The following is a 24,625-nucleotide window of genomic DNA, read 5'->3' as shown; positions in this document are numbered from 1 at the left end:
CATATAAAGAGCTTTTCAGTCAGGATGTCTTTAACTTTTATGTTTTTTCGCAGTGTACTTAGTATTACTTTTTTTCTAAATGGGAACTTCTATTTTTATTTTTTACACTCAGATCAATTCCTTGAACTTATTTATCAATTCTCGTTCTTCTCACATCTACTAACTTGAATAAAATGGTCTGTTCAACATTGTGTATTTTATCAAATGTGGGAAGGAAAACTTGATCTTTTTAGGAAATGCAGTTAAGATTATGAACATAAGATTTGTTCTATATGTTATGCAGATAACAAGACACAATTTTCAAAATTCCAGATGTCTTTTTGCTTAAAGACCTATTACAGAAAATTCCTGCAGAGAAAGCTGCAAAACTTACAGGAGAAGTTGTTGCATTAGCTTTATTGCAATAGTTATGTCATTACTTAAAAAAAACCAAACAAACAAAAACAAAACCCCACACCAAAAATTGAGGGAAAGAAAATTGGAGGAAACACCAAAATATAATTTTTTAGTCTATTTCTTCGTTTTACAAGGGATGTGATGGACTTCATCAATTTCATCTCTGTGTGTGAGGTGGAGCACATGGAGAATATTCTACAGAAGTAACTGAGTACAGTTGATAACACAGCAGTACTGTGGGAAGAGATCCATTGATATAGTAGGTCCCAGTAACAGTCTATTGTGACAACGATGAATGGAAAACTAAGCTTAATTCCAGTCAGTAACTGGAGTTTTGCACGTGATTTAAAGGAATTAATTACTTTGGTCTCTTCAGTGCTGGAGTCTGGCTGACTTTAGGAACTGCTGACTGAAAATACAAATTAAATGGGAGAAGGTTGACAGTAAGAGGCTGAGAAAAGTGGCCTGTAAAGGAGGACTGGGTTGGTTTGTGTTGGAAAAGGTGTATCTTGCTCGGTCTTTTAAAACTTTGTTATAAAGCAGGAGGGAGTGCAGCAGCACACCTTTGTGTTCATAGGTGATAGGACGAAAGATGGTTGCAAAAGAAAGAAGACTTTAGGATTTCAGAGGGCAGCATGGGTAGTGTTGCTTTGGGTGGTTTGTCTAAAGACTCTGTGGTAGTCTTTGGAGAAGATTGGTCAGGTTGAGTCAAGGTGGCAGATTATGTGGCACATAAATTTTGATGTAGAATGCTGGCAGTAATTTGAGATTATTTATATGTAATTTCTATAATCAAAGAACTGATGATACCTTTAAAGGTATACTCTAATTCAGCAGGAAGTTGTGGGCTTGGTGAGAGGAAGTACAGAATCAAATCTATGGCTTGTATTACACACAACTTCATTCTGTGTTCCATGCACAAATTAGATCTGTGACTGTAAATGTTAGATGTTAGTCTAAGGGAATGATCCCTATATATAAAACATTCACTATGTGATACTGATCAAATCCCAAAGCTTTTCTGCTGTCTGCTGTGGTTGTAGGGTTCCTTGGAAGCACTGAGCAGGGCCACAGGACTAGATGCAGTTCTCCTTACAAAGCTACTTGCAGGCAGATTGGAGTCTGGGAATTTTTTGAAATTTATTTTATTTTAACGAAGCAAGCATGATGCTGTTATGCCCAGTTTAGTTACAGACATCCATGTATGTTGTACTTCAGTCAGATGTTTGATCTGTCAACATGAGAGTTCTTACTGAAGGCAGTCACTAGATTTAATATGTACCACAGTATGGTGCTTCCTTGGGATTTAGTTGATTCCATAAAACCGCTAGGACATGAGTATAGACAAAGATGTCTATTCTTTCTTGTTTGCAGTGAGTTTGCAATTTGTATCTAGTGAGCAAGAATGTTTTACTGTCTTTGGCAAGTTCCTGTTTCTTTTCAATAGTTTGATATGTAATTTTTATATTGAAGTCTTCAGCTTTTATCTTAAAGTCTTTTGAAGGAACACATACACAGACATAATGGAACAGTGATTGCTTAAGGGCATGAATTCTGACTAGGAATACTTGAATAGCTTTCTGGAATATATTGCACAGTACTGCTATTTACACCTTAGTGTAGACTGTTACAGCAGGTATGATGGAAGAAAACAGTCTGTAAAAAACAAAACAAAACACGTTCTTAGAGTGTTCCTTTTTAAACAAGCAAGGTATGCTTTTTAATAAGCATTGATTGAAAAGCAGTCTCTGGAAATCCTGGTGTAACCTAGAATTTATTGATGAACTTCGATATCTGTCTGAAAAGCAATAGACTGTGTAGGAATTAGTCATCTAGCCTCACTTTACCATGTAGTAGTCTTGCAGGAAGAAAACAACCCTTCTTTTTCTTTAAAACATTATTCTTGATTACTTTTATTGCAAGCTATTCAGAACTTTTGTGAGAAATAGTGAAGTCATTTCTATTTGTACTCTGCATATCCTTTGTGATTTTATAGGCATCTCTTTTTTCTTCCCTCAAATGGTTTTTTTTCAAGCTGAAAAACTTAGACTTCCAGTGTGTTATCCTGTTGACTATTCTGGCATTTTTGTCTTTTTTTTTTTTAAAAGGGTGAGGGATTGATATGGGGATACAGACATAAAAACTGGGTGTAGTAGATTTATAGGGTAACTTAATGTTCTTTCTGTTTTGCTTTTCTGGTTGCTGAATGGGAGTAGGTCCAGAGTATTTCTTGAGCGGTAACAGTTCCTTTAAAACTGTGTGTTTGTGCAACATACGGGTTTTTTTTTCATTTAATAAAAAAGGCTGAAAAGAGCTTTACAGTAGCTGTGCTTATGCAGTCTGTCCGGGCTTGCTTTGCCCTGCACTGTGTGTGTTTCTGCAGAGGCTGTAGTTGTTCCTGCAGAGATTTGTTTGTTTGTTTGTCAGCTGGACCTCCAGTGAGGTGATCTGGGAACTATAGGACTGCTAGCCTAAAAGTGATCTCAGGTGTCATATACTTACTTAGCCTTTAAGGGCATCCTTCACAAATACTCAAACTGTGAGTGTCTTCTAAGGTGGTGCCATGATTTATAGATCTGAACATACAGGGTACTCTAGTAATTTTAGGGAAATAAAAAATTCTAGCTACTGAAAAGCTCCCTTCAGCACTGTACAGAACTGTAGAAGTTTTTTAAAATTACTTTTAGTCCATGCAGTGCTGAGGATCCATCAGGAATTACTTAATATGACATTAGACCAATGTTTTTACTGGCTTCCTCTGGGCTAGTTATAAAATTTCTTGCAAAGATCCTGTGATATGATGAATTTACTGTTCCAGTGGTACTAAGCGATCTCTAATGGTAGTGTCAAGGTGCATTTGTCTCTATTTTTGACCAAAGACCTTCTGTGGAAGTTGATTTTTTTTTTTTCCATTACCCTTTTTGCACTTGAAAGATACAGCAAGCAAGCAAACTAAAGCTTTTTTTTAAGCTGACAGGTTTTCCAACCTATGGGTCCTGCCCTTGGCATAGGGTTCACTGTTATTTAAATTACTCTTTGTTAACATGTCAAAACATCGCTCTCCCTGCTGTCCTTCCTCTGGACTGGGGAAGGAGAAGAATTCATTAGCATTACCTTCTACTATTACATATCTTTAGGCTGAAATACGTGGAGGGATTATGATGTGACCCCTTCCTGCAGGGCAGATAAACCTTCTGTCAGCATTAAAAAAATCTATGAAAGGTAGTATTATGGGTAGCACTAGTGCACAGTAAACCTTAAAGGAATTGTAGAAATGGTAACTTGCCCAATCATTGAACTGCTTGTCTGTTTGTTGTACGTGCATTCTTTGCAAGGTTACCAAATAGTGAAATTATTACAATTTATGATCTTTTTGTCTCTTGATTTTAGAATGCTGAAAGCATTTTGCCTTCCAAGCAGAGGAACTATATCTCTCCACAAGTTAGAGCTGTGTCTGATTTTGCTACCTGGAAAAAAAAAAAAAAAGTGCTATCAAAGAGCACAATTGTGCAGTAGCCAGTTCTTTTTGGAGGTGGGAGCTGGTGAGGGGGAGAAGCTTTAGCATCTTAACTGAAAAATAATTACAATGACTGTGGACTTAGCTGCTGGATTGACAAAAGCCTGTAAGAAGACTAGTAGCTTCTTAATAAGTATTAGAGGGGGATATTGGTAATTGAGGTACATTGGAAGCTGGTTATGCATGTTGTTTATTGGAGAAATGTACTGAATTCCCAAAGACTCTCTTGGAGAACTGGTGTTCTAGCAGGAAGCTTAGATTCAAAGAGGCATCTGATATTCAGAGGCTTGTAAAATCACTGGAAAATGCTCTCAAGTGAGTACTTCCAAATACTTCGTGTAAAATGTTTAACTATTGCTGTTGTTTGTATCGGAAGATTCTTGAATATTGTTAATATTCCTGCTTTGACTTTTGAACTACAGAGTTGGAGTATTACTGCTACTGACTACTCATAGTGTGCAGTGAGAAGACAGTGACTTGTATTTGAACTTTTTATTTAAGCAGCAGGATAGTCTAAAGAACTTTACCTGTTCTTGTGTACCAGAAACATGACTTTTGTTCCATTAGGAGGACATGAATTAATCCGTACAGTGGGGGAGCTACTCTGTCTGTTGGTTGCAGTTAACATTGACATACAGAGCAAAGGTACATTGTGATTTTATATGCTTAAGGCCAAGCTGTCCTGGTTAACAGCATGTACCTATTATCTGTCCAGATAGGAAAAATAAAAATTCTGGCTATTCTTAATAATATTTATTACTCATGCTCACTGGTCAAAGCCAAATCTGTTGTTGTGGAAGCAGGCTCATCAGATCATTCAGGTTATGAATTCTTTTGGTCTGTGTCTGCTCTGTAAGTGATAGCATGTGTGTGAAACCCTGCTTCTTTGAGTAGCAAATGGTTTTAAATCCTGTGCATACATGGTGGCTCAAAGACCTAATATGCTTAAGTCCACTTATACTGTTTCTTCATGGGGTCATTCTCAAATGAACCTTGCATGCTGGCAACCATAGAATGAAAATTCTGTGGTTTAGGTTGAGTGGAAGAATGCTTTTGTTTTCTCACTGGAGTTCTTGTTCATGGTTTTAAATAGTTTCATGTCCTCTAACCACTTGTTTAAGCCACGTCAGCTTCTAGACGTTCATGTGGTTTAACAGAAGTGAGAGCTTCTTGGGCTGAATCTTACTACATTTCCCACTGTATAAGTCTGTAGTTCAGACTTCTCGTATTGAAAGGGATGCGAAAATAAGGCCTTCTTCTCTGTGAGCTGGTGGGAGTGGAGGAACCCATGATTGAAGTCATACATTGGTAATTTGGAGGCATTGTAATATCGCTGCCATAATAACAATGGACTGGAGCATGAGACAACAGGGCTTTTGTCAGAAGTGACTGTAGAAGATGGTTTGGGGGACACTACCATGGCATACACAACTGCAGTGCTCCCTGGTGGATTCTGGCAGAAGGACAGGAGGGAAGTTGATCAATTCCTGTATGTGGAGGTTACCTCTTCCGTATGTGACAGCTTTGTGCAGGCAGGTCTGTTAATTTAATGCAGTCCACAGGAGTTACTGTTACAGGAAAAGCTGCCAAAATGAGATGGTGTTGTTTGCTTGCTGTAAAGGCTCCAGGGAATCCTTTCTGTTGATAGATGCTTTATGAAGAAAATCTCTGTGAGCAGTGTCAGTCACCCATAGGTGCCTGACAAAGGTCTTGGAGTGCCAGGAGCCTTGAAGCAGCTCAGTGATGCAAGGTGGAAGTGCCCTTCCACAACGTTTTTATGAGAGGACCAAGCATTGAGCTGGATTAATCCTGAGGTTAAATCCTTTTCAGAAACAAAATCGACAGTAAACTTGATAGCAGAGAGGATGATGCTTTGTACAAATCATGTGGAAACAAGCCTTACTTCAGGTGAGGAAGACTTGTCTGCAGGGTTATGCCAATAAAATGACTTCTTGTTTTCATATCTGGAATTAGGGGTGCTGAAGGCTTGTAAAATCTGTCATGTTACTGTGTTGCTTACAGTCCTTGAGGCTATCGTTTATATTATGGTATTTGTATTGCTAAAAGCTGATTGAAATTCAACTTCATGAAAATAGGTTGAGGATTGCCTTGTCTAAGGTTTCATACACTGTGTACATTTTGGAAACCATCTGTCTTTGTTAGATTTGAACTGTATTGACAGTTCAACTGTATTGACAGTTGAATTTTAGACTTTTTCCCACTTCTATTTCTTTCCTAAAATTCAGGTATCAAGAAAACTAGTCTTTCTGCCTTGTTTGGCTCCTTGGCACAGGAGAATCTATGGTGGACAAGAACAGAGTCATTTATTTTATGATGTTTCTTTACAAGTATTGATTAAATCAGAATCTGGTTACTTGCAGCAAAGGAGGTGGTACGATAATATGCAAAACACTATTGGAAAACTTGCTGTTGGGTGTTTATGGGAAGGAAGGTCTTCAAAAGTACTGATGTTAACTACCAGCAAATTGAGAGGGAGGGGAAGAGGAAGTTGCATATTATCCAGAACAGAGTAATGGAACAGATACTGCTCTTGCAGACACTGAAACTGCTTTCAGATGTCTGATACCAGCTTACAGTGGCTTTCAAAAAATCTTGCAGAAATACTTAATCTTGTGGGACTATGCTTCTGATTACTGTAGCAATATCTGCTTTTAGCTTCTCAGAGGAACCATGTGGTCTTAATGCAGTTCATATGTGGTTTAAAAACAATCTCTAGATGTATGTGTAGCTGTTAAGGCATAAATGAGTGGTGTAATTCTAGCAGAGTTCTCACATGTTTTCTTAGTCTAATGGAAAGCATTGATTAAAGTATTACTATAGGATATAAAGGTCTTGCTTGTAAAAATGTGCAGGCAATTAAATATTTGTCATACAGTGAACAAAGGAAGATGTGTTTTTAATGATTTGTTTTTTTCCACAATGTAAAGCAAGTGTATAAAATGAACTTTGGGTGATTGAAGCCTACTGAAAACACTGAGCGCTTGCCTCTTTTTTCTGTGTGGTCTTCACTTCAGTTTTTCATGTACATAAGTCTCATGATGAAATAGACTCCTGTACTCCAGTAATTCATTGTTTTTCCATGTTTATACAAATGCACCACACTCCTTGGACAAAGCTATTCCTTTCTAGGAAAGGCTGAAGTGTCTGGTGTGAATCCTGCTGTTCATGCTGCTGTGTTTTGTCTTCATGTTTTGCGGATGTCTTGTCCAAGCAAGCAGTGCTGAGTAATTCTTTGGTTAGGCACAGTGCTCTTGACCTAGCTATGGTATTGTATACTGAACTTCTATGACGAGGGAGCCAAGATGAACTGGCTGCAACAATTTGTTTTATTTTCTTATTTGGAGTTGATACAAGGGTGGTGCAGGACACAGGTGTGACCCGGGAGAGGAACCCACTCAGACTGATCTAACATGCACCCTTCCCTAGCAGCAGACCCACAATAGTGATGATATCTTACCTGACAGATTGTGAGATTTTTGCAGTGTAGAATATATACTTGTCAAGGACCTAATGCTCAATAGGATAAGACTTGCACTGCTCTGTATTAACAGGGCATGATGGTGAGCAGTTCTGGGACTGGAGGACAAATGGGTATAGCTCTGTCCTTGTAAGAATGGAAAGCAATGTGACTGTTTTAAATAATAATGTGGTCTAAGATCGTGGCTGGGGAAAGTTTGCAAGACTGATACCTGTAATACTGCTAGCTAGCCAGTTGCTAGTAGAGTTCTGTATCTGCTTGAACATAATCTATTCTTAGCTTCCTGATGTTTACTTCAGAAACAGAATCTTTGAGAATATCCATGCCTTCTGGCCATCCTGTAGCTTTAGACACAATTTCATGTACTGATCAGTTTGGTATTCCAAAGATTTCATGTACTACTTGTATTTCTTAAATATTTGGCAATTATGCTGTGGACAAATGATGAGTTTACAAAATTTGCACAAGGTTCAAGCTTTATGCAAAATATGCAGAAGTTATTTGGCATGTTTGGGCTTCTTTAATCATAGGAGTTTCAGCTCAATAACATCAAAATGTTACTCTGTGTGTTCCATAGAGTGTGTGACTAAGATACCATCCCCAAGTTTCATACTGTGGAAAGCTGGTAGGCACTGAGGTTCACCTCTGGAAAAGCCTGGAAAAAGCTGTGCTCTTGGATTGTGACAGTTGTTTGTTTGTTGTTGTTTTGGTTTTGTTTTGTTTTTTTTCTTATGCTTACCTCACTGAATGGTGTGTTGAGAGCTGCTTCTAGGATTTGAATCTCTTCAATGTATATTTCTTCTGGTGCTAAAAAGAGAAACTGGTTTTGATGATGCAGGCACCCTTTCTGTTTCAGAAAAATGGTAAATCCAGGACAGGTTCTAAGAAACTTCTAAGACTCCTCAGTTTATGTTGCTTTCTGAGTGTTAGATTTTGGTGCACTGGCATATAATGTGTTCTGATAGCCACATAGCTAATTACACATGCAATCTCTCACTTCCACCAGGATTTTTTTTTCCACAAACTTCATCTGGAAGAAATGGTTAGCATATGCAGAAGGAGGTTGGAATTGGTCTTTGGTTTCTCTTAACTCTCCTCAATTCCTTTTCCTTTTAGGCTGCTACTTGTTGACCTGATTTGCCTCTGTGGCTGCTTTTGCTTTTCAAGGACACCGAAAGCAGGGCTCTTAATCTGTCAAGTGGCATATTAGTATTACAGCTGACATTTATTTGAATAGAACTTGAAGTGGAAAGGTGAATTTGTTCAGAGAAAAGTGAGATTGGGACCAAGCAATGAAGACTTGTCCTTAAAACAGCTTTCAGCTTGGGATATAGATTAAAACATAAATTGGGCAGACAGTAGGGCAGCAGTTAAGATTTCTAGCTGTTCAGTAAATAGTATACTAAACCAAATGCTTAGAAACTAAGTAACTGCAGAATTGTTGCTTGCAAGAAGGGGAGTGATTTAGCTGTGGCATAGTGAGGCCTTAACCGGTACCATTTACAAATGAGCTAAGTGGTTTTTGGGTGTTTTTTTTAAAGCTCTTTTGGTTAAAGGATCTTCTATTCCATTTTGCACACTAACAACGTAAGTGTTCCAGGTGACTACTTGAACACAGTTAGGTGTGATTCTTAAGGTCCTGTGTGAAATCGGCACAAACTGAAACACGGGAAGTTCCTTCTAAACATCAGGCAACACTTCTTACTGTCAAGGTGACCGGTCACTAGCACAGGTTGCCCAGAAAGGTTGCGGAGTCTTCTTCCTTGGACATACTGAAAAGCCATGTGGACAGTCCTGGGCAACTGGCTGGAGGTGGCCCTGCTTCAGCTGAGGGGTTGTTCCAAATGATCTACAGAGGTCCCTTCAGATCTCAACCATTCTGTGATTGTGCGAGTCAGTGAAAAAGGAGTGCGTGTGCATGGCTGCAAATAAATGGGATTAAGTAAATGCTTTGTGTACTGTCTTTTATTGCTTGTTAGCTCAAAGAAAGTTTGGTTTGGGGTTGTGGGGTTTTTTTTGTAACTTAAGCTTCTAGAGTTCTTACTTTTTGCAGGTTCATTGTGGAAGCCCGAAAGCTTCCTTTAACACTACACAGCTTTTGGTGCAGATTATGTGCTTGGGGGAGCATTCTGGAATGACAGAGGCATCTCTGGCATGATGCAAAAAAAAAAAAGAAAACCCAACAAACAAAAACCTGCAGTGACACTAGGGTTTTGAGGTTGCTGTCTAGAATACTGTGTTCTGCATAACCTGCATATACTTTTGCTTTCTCACTGTTAGCTGAACTGGAAAATTTTAAATGGAAAAGTATTCCATCCAAAAAAGGAAACTGGAATATTTACTTCATTAAGTTCAGGCAAGATCGAGGCTTTGAATTGCTGTTCACGTAGGCTGAGCAATGTACCAACTCTGGCTCTTTCTCTGAGGGCAGAAGGATATTATCAGCCTGCTGTGCTGCTTACAGCCTCTGGAACTTTCTGGTTGTTCTCTCTCCCTATGCGTATTTAATCACTGGTAGGCAGAACTGGCGTACCAGGGAGTGATTTTTGTAGTACTTCCTACATATAGAAAGCTAATCATAGTTAAGATGCACCTACTTATAGGGAAACAGTTGTGGGCAGTCACTGAGGGAGGAGGGAGCCTTTTAAAAAGGTATCTTCTTGCCCTGCTGGAAGAGCTCTGACTGTTGCAATGATGCTTGTGGTTTTCGTTGTCTGGTTCAGATCCTTTTCCCCTACCTTACTTTGATTAGATAAGTCTGATCTCTGGAACATCTAGTGCAAACTTAATTCTAGAATACACTGAAGTATTTTGTAGTGCATTGGGAAGTGAGGTTATGATATGTATTTATAGACCAGGAGTCAGGCTATCTTGCTAAGAGGTTGAAACTTCAGTGAGCAAAGTCTGAAAGTATTTCTGGGGCAAACAATGAAAAGGCTGAGACCAGTCGTTCTGAAACGTTAGAGCTTTCATGAAAATAGGATAAAGTCCTTTTAAAGTGATGCTTTGTAATATTCTTTTCGTCTAGGTTGGTCTTCTCTCCTCAGAAGAAATAAACAAATAAATAGTTGGTACTGGGAGACCTTGTTCATGCTGCTGCTTTGAAAATTTCTTATTGCTGCCTTGATGCCTGTTTTTCTGAATTGTTCACCTAAGCTGAAGGAAAGTCTGACCTCTAAGTGGTGTTCCCATTCCATATTTTACTGGGCTTCTGCTCAATTTGGTAGTTGCATCGTGTTACTGTAGGAACTGGTACAGTTTTTGCAGTGTATGGATGCATGAGAACCTGCCTTTCAAAGAGCAGATCTGTGTCAATGAGATGTTTGACATGGCTATCCTCTGTCCCTGATGGACCAAATGGTCATTTCAGCCATAAAGCAAGAAGTGCTTGAGAGATGTGGCAAGAGAGATTACAACTGAAAACAGAGGCAAAAAGAATTGAGTGCCTTAGCCTTTTCCATATTGATTGTCACTAGTTCTCATGTCTTAGCTAGGGGGATATGTTTTCTTTAACCTTCCTTTTCTAGCCAATGTTCCTGTTGGAAGCCTTTCTTATGATTTGTATCCCATGCCAAATTCAGCTCCAGCTGTGCCTTAGCTTTCCTGATCTCATCTGCACATCTGGGCAGCATCCCTATATTCTTCCCAGGATACATGTCCCTGGTTCCACTGCCTGTGCATTTCCTTCTTACACTTTAGTTTGACCAGGAAGTCCTTAGTTATCCATGCTTGTCTCCTGCCTTCCATGACTGATTTCTTACACATGGGAATCAAGAGCTCTTTTGCTCTAAGAAAAATGTCCTTAAGAGCTGCCAGCTCTGTTTTGCTCCTTTGTCCCTGAGGGCAGTTTCCCAGGGGGTCCCATCCATTAATTCCTCAAACAACTGAAAGTTTGCTTTTCTAGAATTTAGAGTCCTGACTCTATTCTTCACCTGGCCTATATCTCTCAAGAGTGTGAATTCCACCAGGGCATGGCCACTGCAGCTCAGGCTTGTGAGTAGTTCATCTGTGTTGGTAGGCAGCAAGTCTAATAATGCTTTCTCCTCTGGTTGTACTGTCTGTCACCTGGATTAAGAAATTATCCTCGATGCAGGAGTCTGCTGGACTGCTTACAGCTTGCTCTGCTGCTTTTCCAGCAGATGTCAGGGTGATTGAAGTCCCCAGCAGGATCAGAGCCTGCGAGTGTGATGCCTCCTGTAGCCGAAGAAAGAACTCTTTACCAACAAGCTCCCTTTTGTCAGGTGGCCTGTGGTAAACACCGGTTATGAGGTTTCCTTTGTTGGCTTGGCCCCTAATTTTTATCCATATGGTCTCAACTTATTCATTGCTGTTTTTCAAAGGCTGCTCTGTGGAGTCAATCCATTATTTTTTTTTCTATGTAGAGGGCAACTGCCTGGTCCTCCTTCTTTGCCTGTCCCTTCTGAACAGTTTCTTGCCGTTGATAGCAGCACTCCAGTTGTGTGATCCTTCCCACTATGTTTCAGGGATAGAGATTAGATAGTAGCTTTCTAGCTTCACAGTGGCTTCCAACTCCTCCTGTTTGCTACCCATGCTGTGTGCATTGGTATAGAGGCACTTCAGCTGGGTCAACTGTGTCACTTTTTTTAGAAGAAGATGGCCTAATTCCTTTGAGGCATTTCACAGGTGTTTCTCTCTTGGATCCTAATATATCAGTGGTCCCTGGCTTTTCTCTGTTGCTCAAAACTCCATCACTCTCCCCCGCTACTTGTCTGCTGCTTTCTCCTGCTGTCAAAACTCTAATTTCTGTCTATGCTGTTGGAGAGCACTGTTCTAATTCCCTTTACAATTTTTTGTTTCGGCATAGCAGTGCCTAGTGTTGCTTTTGTAAGCTTCTGTTCATCTACTTCATACTACGGTCAGCATATTTGTATCTTGCTCTGTCTGGCCCCAACAAAGAACAAACCCAACATGCCGGTTCATTGGGAATAAAACCGTTGTCTGGGGTAAAGGAAACTGGAATGCCCTGAACAAGGCAAGTAGGGAAGACAAAATGATGGGAAGAGCTTGGAGCCAACATTGACCCACCAGGACTTTGGCTGGTAATGTTAGCTATACGCTTCATCAGAACAACAAAATAATCCTTTTCAGCTCCTGTTGCTGGCACATGTCCCTGTACTGTCTTTTTTTGTGCCAGCCAGAGCATGTCATGTTGTTGCGTGATGGACTGGGTTGGGCAAGTGATCACTTTTCTAATTTGCCTTGTTGCCTGACCAAATGTTTGCAGCCGCCCAGAGCAGGGTGGGCAGCACAGCGCTGGGGATGGTGATTCTGCCAGCCTCATCTAGGTGAAACTGTAGCTTGTAATAATAGTGCTGTTTTGCAGGGGGGCAGCTTTATAATTCTTCGCAGTCCTTCAATGCTTTGGGTTTTTTTCAATATTTTATTTTTATTATTGGGAGGGGGGCAAAGGCTGCATGCTCTCCTGCTCGCTGCCTTGAAATGTCGTTTGTTCTTATCCTACTAGAGATGTTCCTTATTCCCCTGGAGCTTGGTGTTTGGACCCTCCCTTTTCCCCTTCAAGTTAAGCACTGTTCTGCACGACCCCTTTGTCCCAGGGGTGTTGAGACTAGCTGGACATAATTTCTTAGCTTAGCCTTTGCCTCAGAAAAAGCACCCCTCAACCTGGAAGAGTCCATTCCAGTCTGCCATCTGAGCAATAAAACAAAACCCTACAAAGCAGCTGTGGTAATGCAGGTCTTTGAGGTCTTCAGCAGTTAACTGTTTGCAGATGCCTTTGTTGCTGGAGATCCTGTCTTCTGCAACTTCTCCTTGTCCTACCTGCACCCAATGGGGACTTCTGTTGTATTTCTCCCTGAATTTCCTTAAGGATTTAATTGCTTACCTTGCCTTTATTCTTCCGTTTTGCTTCTTCTGCATGCTCTTTCATGTTTCTCTCTCTCCTCTACCAAATGCGTACCTATCCTTCTGTCCCTGAGCTGCCACCTCGTTATCATCTCTTCTTACCAATAAACTAATGCTCCCAGATATGTCTGGTTATCACCTCTACTCTACCCTGACTCCAAACTAAATGCTTCAGTGTGCTTAGCCTCTCTGCTCCATAATCCTCTCTTTATTCAGCTTTGCTGGCTTTCACTACAGAGGGGCAGTCAAGAGCATAGGACCTGCTCCTCTCCTTTTTTATAACAAGTCTTAGCTGAGCTGGCAGTGGTGTTGAAGCCATTGATGTCATCAGGTCAAGTAGTGATACTCAAACCTTTAGAGCTGTGTGCAGCCTCTGTAGTGATGCTGCCTCTTACATTTTCACCTTGTAATTAAAATGGCTGATAAATATGGACTTTTTCTTAATCATGCAGCCAAGACTGGGATTGCTCACAGAGGTGGGAGTTAATCAGTGATACAGTTGTGGCTAATGTTATTGGCTGTATCTCATATATTCAACTTTATCAAGCTAAGAGTAGGGTGCTACACCTTTTGCTATATGGGGTCATTTAGCAAAAAGGCATATGTATCTGTTAACTTGTCAAAATGGGATTATTAGATCCAAATCACAGAAGCGTAATTTCTAGGGAAGAAACTGTTGTTCTTGTAACATGAGAAAAGCTTCAAAACCTCAATGGCTTGATTTACATGTAGAAGTAGTTAGGGGAGAAGATGCATTTAGCATTGGCTGAAAAAAAATTAATAGTTTGTATTCTAGTGTGTTGTCCAGATATTTTTCAGAATGTGGAGGTAAATGAGCACATGTTTCTTGTCAAGTATAATTTGCAAACATGTCTTGCATGGGATGAGTACTGAGGTGTGTGTGTTCCTGGGACCTAAGGTTGGTGAGAGACTGACCAGCTCGAAAGGTATCCTTTAGACTGATGGAAGATAGTGCATATGTTGTGAGGTAAAAGGCAGGCTTTTTTTCTCCATACCTTGATACTTTGGGAGTAGATGGATAAAGCTATAGTAATGCGTCTTGGAAAGGACCTTTGGAGATCATCTTCAGAAAGCAAAGTTGAAAAGGGGGAAGAAAGGATATATACTAAAGCTAGGATAGCTGGAAGGGACCACGAGCACAAGGTAATGGGACACAGTGATAAAAGAACTGTTGGGGAGAGAGGAGGCAACGGTAGAAGTGTGAGGAACTGAAGACTCTGGAAATGTAATTAAAAGCGGTAGGCAGGTTTAAGTGCAGATACTTCTGGAAGGTCTGCCTGTTCTTGCATTTGTCACTCAACAGCCAAAGGTTTGGATGTGTCTTTTTTTTGTACTTCGGTGCATCTGATTTGAAAGAAAATGTGAATTTTTCCATCAGCATTCCTGTAAGTATACTCAAGAAGCTTGTGGATGTTGGGCCTGGACAAACTATAACAGAAATATTCTGATCTTTGATTGTGCCTAATATTGGAACAACGAAATTGATTTTTATTTCCATTCTATTCCCGTTTGTATTTCTGTCTTTCAATCAAAAATGTTTTCCTTTGGTGCACTTTTAACTTGAGGCAACATGGAGAAATGACTAAGTACTTGGGTGATGGCTTGTGTGTGGACAAACTACCTTTTTTTTTTTTTTTTATTCCTAATAAAATTTACTTCTGTCTTGTTGCTGCCTAGCTAACAGGGGAGGTTTTGCCATACCTCATTGGTGAAAATGTGAAGGTTGAAACTACCAAAAGTGAAAATGCTTGTTCTTGGTGGGCTTATAATTTGACAGCCAAATGAGGTAGTGTTTGTTAGCTTCACAATTCAAAATAGCTATGCCAGGAGGCAGTGGTCCAAGTTCTTAATTTTAGGATTCATGCTGCTGAAGTTGGCAGTAATCTGAAATAATTAGTGGTAGTAGTTCATGCTCTGTGCAATACTGTAACTTTTTTTTTATTTGGTGGGAAGAATGTGGCCTTCTCTATCTCTAGTATTGATCTGGTATAATAGCAGTGTAATTAAAGAAAGCATTTCAGATGGTATGTGAAGATCAGAAACTTATATATTGTAGCAATTGCAGTGAGAGTGAAAATACAACTCTGTAGCAGTCCATGTTTGTTCTATAGTTAAGCTTACAGGACTTTGATGTCCATATATAACACAAAGATTCAATTAAAAGAAGAGCTGCTTTCACTGTTTGTACAATATGGGCTGTAGGAAAGGCAAGGATAGCCAGGTAATGGTATTGCTAGATTAAGGGCCTGCAATACAGGAAAATAATGCACCCCAATGTCATCATTGTTCAGAGGAAATAAACCAGCATAACAAAATATGCTAATTAACAAAGTTCCAGGAGTGAATTTGTGTGTGCACCATCCTGGTGCTTGCCTGTTAGCAGCAGTCTCTTGACAGAAACTATGGCCATGTTTCCTTTACAGGCTACTCAGAAACCACCCTCTAAAACCAGTGTGCAGCATTTGAAATCCAAAATAGCTACAGTTAGCTAGAATATTCTGTTGTGTTTCATTATAAAGGGAATGTTTTTCTCAAACAGGAGATCTATCTTGACATTTTTATACATCCCTGGTGCATTGAAAAGGAAATTTAGAGAGACACACTGTATCTAGATCTCAAGTACCCTGTGGTTAGAAGAGACTTTGTGTTGGGCTTAGGTGTTAAAGGTTTTGAACAAGCAGGAGAACATTCAATTAGAAGCTACCTGTGGTTTGCTGGGTATAAAAGTACAGCTGTGTTATAATGATACGCTAAACATCAAATGCTGGATTTCTTTTGTTAATTCATGTTGATGACAACATTGCTCACTTGGATATCTTTTTGTGAGATTATGTACTAAAAAAGCGTGGAGAGAATAGACTCAAATAGTCAACAGAGGAAATGTAAGAATAAGAGTGCCTTTGAAACATGAATTTGCTTCCTTTATTCATCTGCATTCTAATATAGTCTTTATTTTTATGATTGGTTTCTTCTCCCAAGATGCTACTGGTTTCATTTCACAGGGTAGATCTGTCTGTAGGACTGAATAAGGGAGCCAGTCACTGATTCGGGGTTTTAGCAGGCAATCAGCTTAAGCACCACTGGTAAATTTTCAATGTATTTCCTTAGGTTTTAAAAAAAACTAAAAACCTGACACAAAAATTGTATGTTGTAAGCCATGCCAAAACCCTTCATGGTTCACTAGCATGACTGAACAGGTTAGATACAGTGCATAATCCTTTGTCATTTTAGCCAGAAGAGGAGCTGGAAGCAGTGCTGTGTTGTCATCTGCTGTGTGGGCCAGCAGAAGGAGCAGGGAAGCACTCCTGGTTGGTTTGCACAGGACTGAAGAAATGAGAGACTTGAAAATCTGTGCTTCTGTTTTAACATTGGGCTCAGGCAGTTGCAGATCCCTGACATCTCTACACCTGTTACCTCTCATTTTTCAAAGTGATCTTTCTTGCACCTGAACTTGCCTCAGCTTGGCTTTGCATGCGAGTCCAAATCTCCAAACTCTGGTCAAATCCCAGTCATTTGTCTCTCCTGGTCTTTCTTCCTGGACATTTTATATGAGCTATTATCTCTTCCCCTGCCACGTCTCCTTGTTCAGTGTTCTCCACTACCTCTTTGTCCCAGGTGTTTTGCTATGTGAATCCTTCACTATCTTCTCATCCAGTCTGTGATGTTTCATAATCTTGTACTCCTGCTTTCTATTGATAGACACATAGTTGCTGGTTCCCTCTTTTAGAGTCCCACTTTTACCTTGATACCTGTTGGGACAAATGGCTTCCCTCTCCTCTGGAATACAGATTCACTGGCAGGGTCCAAGATAATAGAGACAGGACATATAGGAGTGTGTCTCTCCATACTTGCTTTCTGTACTGCCTACTGTGTTTAAAAAAAAAAAATCTGCAAAAAGTCCTGTTCACCACTTCCTGCTGGAGTGTGCCTCACTGGTTTGTGAGGCTGGCTCAGTGTCAAACCTGTCCGTGGGTAAGATCTCTAAGGTGGTGGTAGCATGTATGGCACAGATGGCATCTTCAGAAATGTAGGTGCCAGGTCTTAACAAGCTTCTGTGAGCATGTGCTAGCTGATTTCCCCCCCCCCCCCCCAAAAAAAATCTCACCACCAAACAAAAAACCTCCTAGGAGAAGCCCAATCTGCCTACTTGAATCTTCTTTCAAAAATGTGGGACAATTGTACTTTCTTGGCAAAGCATAAAATAAGTCAATTTACTTCATTAAAGCACTAAACTTCTGCAAAAATTCAGCTTAGGGCAATCATGTAGCATAGCATCCTGTAAGCTGAAATATAAGAAATTTGGCAATGTTAAAAGCATGTAAAGTCAGAATTGTATTATAAAAGATGTTTGAATAAAAACAATGCTACCAGTTAAAATTCTAATTTAGAAAAAAGTTTATTTCTGAAAAGCCTTTTGCTGCTTAAAGTGATATATGTAATATTATATTGGTAATTACTTTTGTTCTGGATTGAGTTATGTTTTTTCCTGGAGAATCCTGTCTGTGAAGTGGTTTTGCACCCTTAGTTACAAAAATTGTTTGCAAGTATTTCTTTATCTTGACTCCTTCAGTCTAGCTGTATCTCAGACATGGTTACATGAGCAAGGATAAATGTCTGCTGGTTTTTTTTGTCTCTTTGACATGTAGTCTCTGCACAGCTGTAGGTTGTCCTGTTATTCACACTTGTGCAAAGTAAGTGTGTAGCTGTTGCTCTGAATTTGTAACATGTTGTGCTTATTTTGCACAATTTGCTGGAAGTGGAGAATTGGGGCCCTTTTTGTCAGACCTCTAACATTGCTGTAGACTTTGTTTTCCAGTTCTGTAGAAAATGCCTTGATCTTGAGAGGGCATGGTCTGAATTGCATTGTTGTTATGTTGTTTCTGATCAGAAGAGTTTACAGGTGAAATAGTGTTTTCCTTTTTAATTTACTGTTTCAATGCCTTCCTAGACATATGATTGTGTACTGAATATACTTGAATTTTTATGTGTTAATAGGTTTAATAGGAAAAAGAAATACCAGTGATAATAATAGCCTCTGAACATCCAGAGTGCAGGGTACCAGGCTATACATCTTACCCTGTTTGTTACACTCCTTGAAGGCAAACCGGTATGCTGTGGTTAAGATTTTGTGCACAAATGACGTGCCACTGAAAGGCTGGAGTATTACTGTTTTACAGAGGCGGGGTGACTTGGAATATTCGGCAGGAAAAGGAACAGGAGTGGTAACAAGCAGCACTAGTGGTAGCAAAGGCAGGAGCAGGTTCCACAGTTAGCAGACTTCCCAGTGTGAGTCAGTGCATGTACAGCTTCCCAGCTAGCTGTCAGGAGGAACCCAAACCCAAGTATCCAAGTATTGCAAGAGATTCAGGGTTCATGCTTAGCATGCAAAGTCATGTGTTCTTACTACATCTTAACTTGCCAACTTAGTCTTGCTCTGGAGAAGATCCTTTGCTGCAGTGCTTAACAAAAAAAAAAAAAAAAGAAAAAAGAGAGGGAGAGGGGGGAAAAAAACTAGAAGCAAAAATAAAGAAAATTGTGCAATGTGTGTTTATGCCTACATCATGCCGAGAAGACACTTAACAGTAAATAATCTGTGTATCCCTGAGGTAAGATACTGTTTCTGCTTTCCCTGCACAGTGCTGCTGCAGCACGGAGCTGATCCAAACATTCGGAACACCGATGGCAAATCTGCGCTGGATTTGGCAGATCCTTCAGCAAAAGCTGTGCTCACAGGTAAGATTCATACATCTCTCAGCAGCATTACCTGTAGTTCATTTTGTGTGTATAAGTTCAGTATCGTAAAAGCCTTCTGCATTTTTGGATTTTCTGTTGTGTAAGAGCATTTTAAAACTGTCTTTTACCGGATTTCATATTGATGTAACTGTTGTTAATCTGCTGTGCTCCTATAGGTTTTCTTATTCTACTTACGCTAATGTTGTAATTTTCTCTTATAACATCATTATTCACTGTGTTTCTGTGTTGTTGTGTTTTTCTTTTTAATTGCTATCCAATATACAGATTGAATAGGAGCCCCCAACCCCTGCAAAAAAAGAAAAAAGACACAGGTCAATTGTTTTAAGACCTTCACTGTTGAACAAGCAAGGACGTTTGTATAACTACAAAAGTACCTGTGATCTGAAAGACAGCCCGCTACCAATTGCAGAGATCAGTAGTTACATTATATTTCGCTGCAGATTCACATGCTACACTTTCCTTCCTCTTCCTTATTAGTCATTTTAGGTAGAACTCTTTCTAACCCACCAATTTTTTTCCTTTTTGGCAGCTAATAGCCCCTAAACAATGTGTTTCATGAAAATATTCTACAGATACCTCTTTGTTTTTACACAGCTTTGTTTTTATAAATTAACTGTTGTAGCATACCAGTAAGCATTAAAAGTATAATTTAGTAGCCTGTCAAATCTGTATCAAGAAATACATGGTCCTCTGTGCAGATTTTGACATTAGGAAATAATGTTTAGAACAAAGTAATCTTGGACTTTAAAACATATACAATTAGATTTATAGAAAGGGATTCAGCAGCTGAGCTTCATTTGAAGAAATAGCTATTTTTCTTCTTTTACCTTTATTTCCCCTATTCTCTGTCTCTTTTTATTGACAGCTTAATTTGGTTATGTGCTATGCAACATCCTTATTTTCTTCAGATTATGTTCAGAGCACACCAGCTCACTTCACTCTGTCAGGAACATTTCCTCATCTCTTTCCAATGCTCTGACTGCTATACATAATTATCTACAGCTCTGCAGTGATCTGAGAGTACCTTTGGAACAATGCACTTTAAATACATATGATTTAGTTTAATTACTCAGTGTCAAATTTAAACACATTCCTACAGTGTTAACACTAATGTTAGCTGTGCTAAGCAGGTTAATCTGACTTTTGGCTGTTAATGGATACAGTTATACAGACGCTGAGGATGGAAGGGGCACCAGGGAGTCAAGGTACCTCAAAGGTGTTAATGGATGTTCAGTGTTTAGCTGTGGGGAACTTGATATACATACATTTTAGAGGTTCCAGGCTACTCTTCAGGCTATGCTCAAAGATCAACTTCAGAGGATAGTAGAAGACTCGTGAAGTCCCCATCACACACCGTCCTATCTTCTCCACTTTGTTCTCTGGCAGTACATCACCACATTGTGCTTTAGGCAGTGGAGAGGGCGATGTGTCGTAGCAAACAAGTGGAGATGGATTAGAAGCAGCTGTCTGAGAATGCCCTGTCGAGTGCAGCAAGCACCGTGTCCCTGACCTCACACCTAATGCCTTGCACATGAGCATCCAGTGACTGCAAGCTTCTGCAACCAATGGAGGTTACCAGGTTGTGCATACACACACACATGCACAGAGCTACTTCTGCTGCTATTTAGGTCTTTTAGTGTTCATAAAAAGACGTAATTTTTGTATGTGTGTGTTCTTCCTAGCAAGAAAACCAGCTTTTGGGTTTATCAGCTTTGTCCTCAAGGTGGCTCTTGGCTACGCTGGGCGTGCTCTATCCTGTGCCTGAGCTTCAAGCTGTATAAACAGGGTTCAAATCAGGCTGTAGCTGCTGTATGATGTACAATAACTGAAAAAGCTGACACTGGATGCTCGTTTAAATGGAAGTTTTCTATTAAAAGCTGAATTTTTTCTGGATGCTGCCCTGCTTTCTAGTATCTCTGTTAGGCTGCTTCTTTGTCATGCATGTTCCATATGTTGTTTGCCTTCAGGTCTTGCTTCATCCCTCTGGAAGAAGGGGGCTTAAAGGATTTCTTAATGATCTATCTGGCTTGGGATAATCTTCAGCTACAGCAATGCTTTGCAGTTAGGTGCATCAGAACTTAAAGGTATTACTGGATTAAGGACGAGTAGGATGTATTAACTTCATTTTCAGTATTTAATGTTAAATGGTGGGATTTTAGAAATGCTCATATTTTGAGCTTTTAAAAGTAGAATGATCCTGAAAGCACAATTTGTAATTGTTACTGTATTTGCATCTTTAAATGGCATGCATGTCAAGGCTCTTCTCATGATGTTATTTTGGATTCCTTTTTCTACCAGTGTCTATGACCATAATACTTTTCCACATTGCTGCTCTATTGATTGTTGGAGAACAAGGTTCCTCTTACTACTTTTTTGACCAAGTATTTGCATAAGTTCATGCATTGATGTTAATCGCTTTGTGAATGAACTGTGATTATAGTCTGTCTTTGACCTCCAATTCAGCAAAAGTGAACAGAAAACTTGTTGGTAATTGATTAAATCTTTTCAATTTGACAAAGAATTCTGTACATTTTAAAAGGGACGTTCCTGCTGTGTAAAAAGCATTTCTGGTGTTTTGGCAGCAAATGCTGAATCCACAATGATTTGTTCTTTTCTGTCTCCCAATCTAGAATAACGTATAGTGTCTTTTTCTCCTGAGTTACAGAAAGGAGATATAATGCAGTAGTTTCTGGGATGAGTTCCAGCCATTTTCTTGCAACATTCTCTTAAAATACGTGGTTTTTAAAGGATATGTAATGCAAATGAAAGGCTAATGTTTTGATGGAAATGGGCTTTGAAAATTTCTGTGTAGATTTCTGTGTAGATTAAGGTGAATTTTTTTAGAAATGAAACATACAGTTCCAGCTTCTTTTTTTAAAAAAAGGAAAAAGTTATATAATTGAGGAATCTGCTTTTTACTACTTAAACAGGAAAGCAGTCTTCTTTTCCCCTTCTGCAGGAATAGCAGCATTTTTGTGAGCCAAACACTTCATGATTGAGATTGCGAATATTTTTTGTTTCGTCTTCCTTAGCATCCCTTACTGTTCCTGAATCAGGCTGTCAGAAAAGGATTGTAATCCTCTTTTTCTCTAGGCTGAAGTGGTAGTACAGACTCCAAAAACACACCATGTCTAAAAACCAGAGCTGTTACACACATCAGATTAATATCCTAGTTAATTTTACTTTAGTTTAATTGCATTTGGGGTGTGTGGTTTCTGAGATGGGGACTAATCTTCGTTGCTGTACGTAGCACTGTGGGACTCCCATGCAGAACAGAGCCTTTGGGAGCTTTTGCACTAGAAGTTGTATTAGTCTTCATTATTCTCTTAACCCTGTTTATTGCCTCTTTAAACATTAATATAATTTTATATCTTTCCTGTACAGTATATGATGAACCAGCAATATTATTAATGATTTATGTGAATGATTTATTTTGATTTTTCACACAGTGATGCTTTTTTGCCACTTCCCCTTATTATTTGATATTTGGAAATGCTTTCTCTACATGAATGGTTGTTCTTTGTACTTGAGCGGTTTCCAAAGCTGTTAGCAGGAGCTGAAGGCACTTTGGTTGGATAACATGTTCTTGACTGTTCCATGCCACTCTTGCAAGGCTGGTTTTGGTTGGTTTCAAGGATTACTCCTTTGAAAGAGGTCAAAATGAAAAAAAAATTGGAAACTCTGCCTCTTCAGATTAAAGGAAGATTTCTTGGGTATGAAATAAGGTCTTGTTTGTTAATAGAATCAATTTTCAAAGTTGTACAAGACTCTGATCTTTCTACTTACTGTGGGAATAATGTCTTTTACAAACAAAGTGCTTAGGTCCTATTAAGCATTTCTCACTTCTGTTTTTTGGATGTGAAGGACAGCTTGATGATTGGAAGTACAGCTGGGCTAAGGTTACCAGAGGTGTTAATGAGGATTCATGTTTTCATCTATTTGTCATGTCAACTTTTTAATTTAATTGGGGAGCATAGTCTATTTATGGAAATATTTGCACAATTTTTTTAAAGTGAACTGCCATCTATGCATAATTTGCCTGCAAGGAAGGGAAGAATCTGGTATTTCACTACCCTTTTGGAAACGGTGTCATAAACATCAGTGCAAAAGGAGGACTTTTTTAATGGTAGGGAGGGCAGGTGCTGCTAGAATGGTTTCGAGCATCCATTTAGCTGAGTCGTCGTCCTTTCTGATGGTGACACTGGGGTCCGCTGCCTTAGAGGAAAAAGTGCAAGAAACCCAGCAGTTGAGGAGTATCCTTGCCCTGCAGAAAACTTTCACCTTATTTCATATAGGCTGTTGGCATATGTCTTGAAGCAAGAAGTCTGAAGGGCCTTTTCCAGCACTGGCTTGTGCTTTGAATGTGTATTTTTGTGATTGTTTATTAATTTAGCATTCATTTAGGTCTACTCTCCTCATTTTTACCAAGGCTGCCTCAGGAGGAAGCAAGCCATCTGTTCTAGTTCACTGGTATGGGTGTCATGATGCTTTTACATTTGGAGTCCATGGTGATACTTTACCTCTGCTTTCTGGAGAATTATGAGGAATATCAGCTTTCCTTCAGGAATGCTGGGGCATTGCTTGTCTTGTCTTTGGAAAGATGTGGGCAAAATGTACTTGTGGCACAGACGTAACATGAAGCCTACCATTTAGGGGCTCCTTATCTAGAAGCTCTAACTATATGGATATATAAATCTTGTCTCCTATTTTTAGAGAATATTATAATTGGGACTATCTTGTATTTGTAAATATATAATTTAAAAAAAATCTCATTTAGTGTGTGGTCTAGTTCCCACTTACCTCTTTGAAAGAGGTGCATAGGTTACTTGGCGGGCCAGGAGTGAAATGCCTTCCTTTCTCAGTTCTGGCATGTTCACATTTCGGTTTCGTTTTGCATTTCCGTGTTTTCACGTTGAGATGAAAGAGGAAGAAATAGTCCTCTTTTTTTCCTAGATCTCTTGCCATACTTTGTGTGCACTTCTGTTATGTTTCCTCTTCAAGAAGAACAGTCCTTGTTCTTTAGACTGTCTACATACGAAGTTTCATTCCTTTCCACTCTCCGGCACTGCATTATTATTTCAAGATAGCATATCTTGATTTGAGCACTGTGCTCTGGTGAAACATCCAGTTGACTTCTGCAAGTGATGATTTAATAGCTTTCATGGCATTGTATTATTCCAGGTTACACTCAGGCTAAATTTGGTTTTTATTACCTCTGTGATTGCAGAAGGGCTAAATGTTTTATGTGAGCCTCTGAAAGAGTTCTGAATTCTTAAGTTTGTGGCTTAGATTCCAGTATAATTCCAGATAATTTATACTATACATGCAGTGTTTATTGTTTTAATTTGTCAGTACTCCCTTGTCTACCCATTTTATTGCCCATTTCCTCAGTTTGTCTCAAGTCCTTCTAATTTCTTCAGTTTTCTCTGGTAATTGAATAATTGTTTCCTTCAATGTGATAGATTATTTAACACAAATTCCAGTGTGTTTTATCATAAAGGAAACAAGTTACTCCTGCTTTTAAGTGTCTGATCCTTGGGAATACTTTGGTTCTG

General features: G+C 39.3%; 1 protein-coding gene across 2 annotated transcripts in view; it reads left to right on the top strand.

The window, feature by feature from the left end:
- The window catches only part of TNKS (tankyrase), a gene marked incomplete at both ends in the record, with an annotated part of 135,473 nt that overhangs the window by 12,323 nt on the left and 98,525 nt on the right, over positions 1 to 24,625 (top strand). For both annotated transcript variants that reach the window (XM_081999713.1, XM_081999712.1), the window contains one exon: positions 18,954 to 19,049. In XM_081999713.1, coding sequence (XP_081855839.1) covers positions 18,954 to 19,049 — 96 coding nt within the window. The remainder of the gene's footprint in view (positions 1 to 18,953; positions 19,050 to 24,625) is intronic.

The sequence above is a fragment of the Phaethon aethereus genome (assembly GCF_964289735.1).
Source record: "Phaethon aethereus genome assembly, chromosome: 4".
Classification (NCBI taxonomy): Eukaryota; Metazoa; Chordata; class Aves; order Phaethontiformes; family Phaethontidae; genus Phaethon; species Phaethon aethereus.
This window is presented reverse-complemented; position numbering and strand designations above follow the sequence as displayed.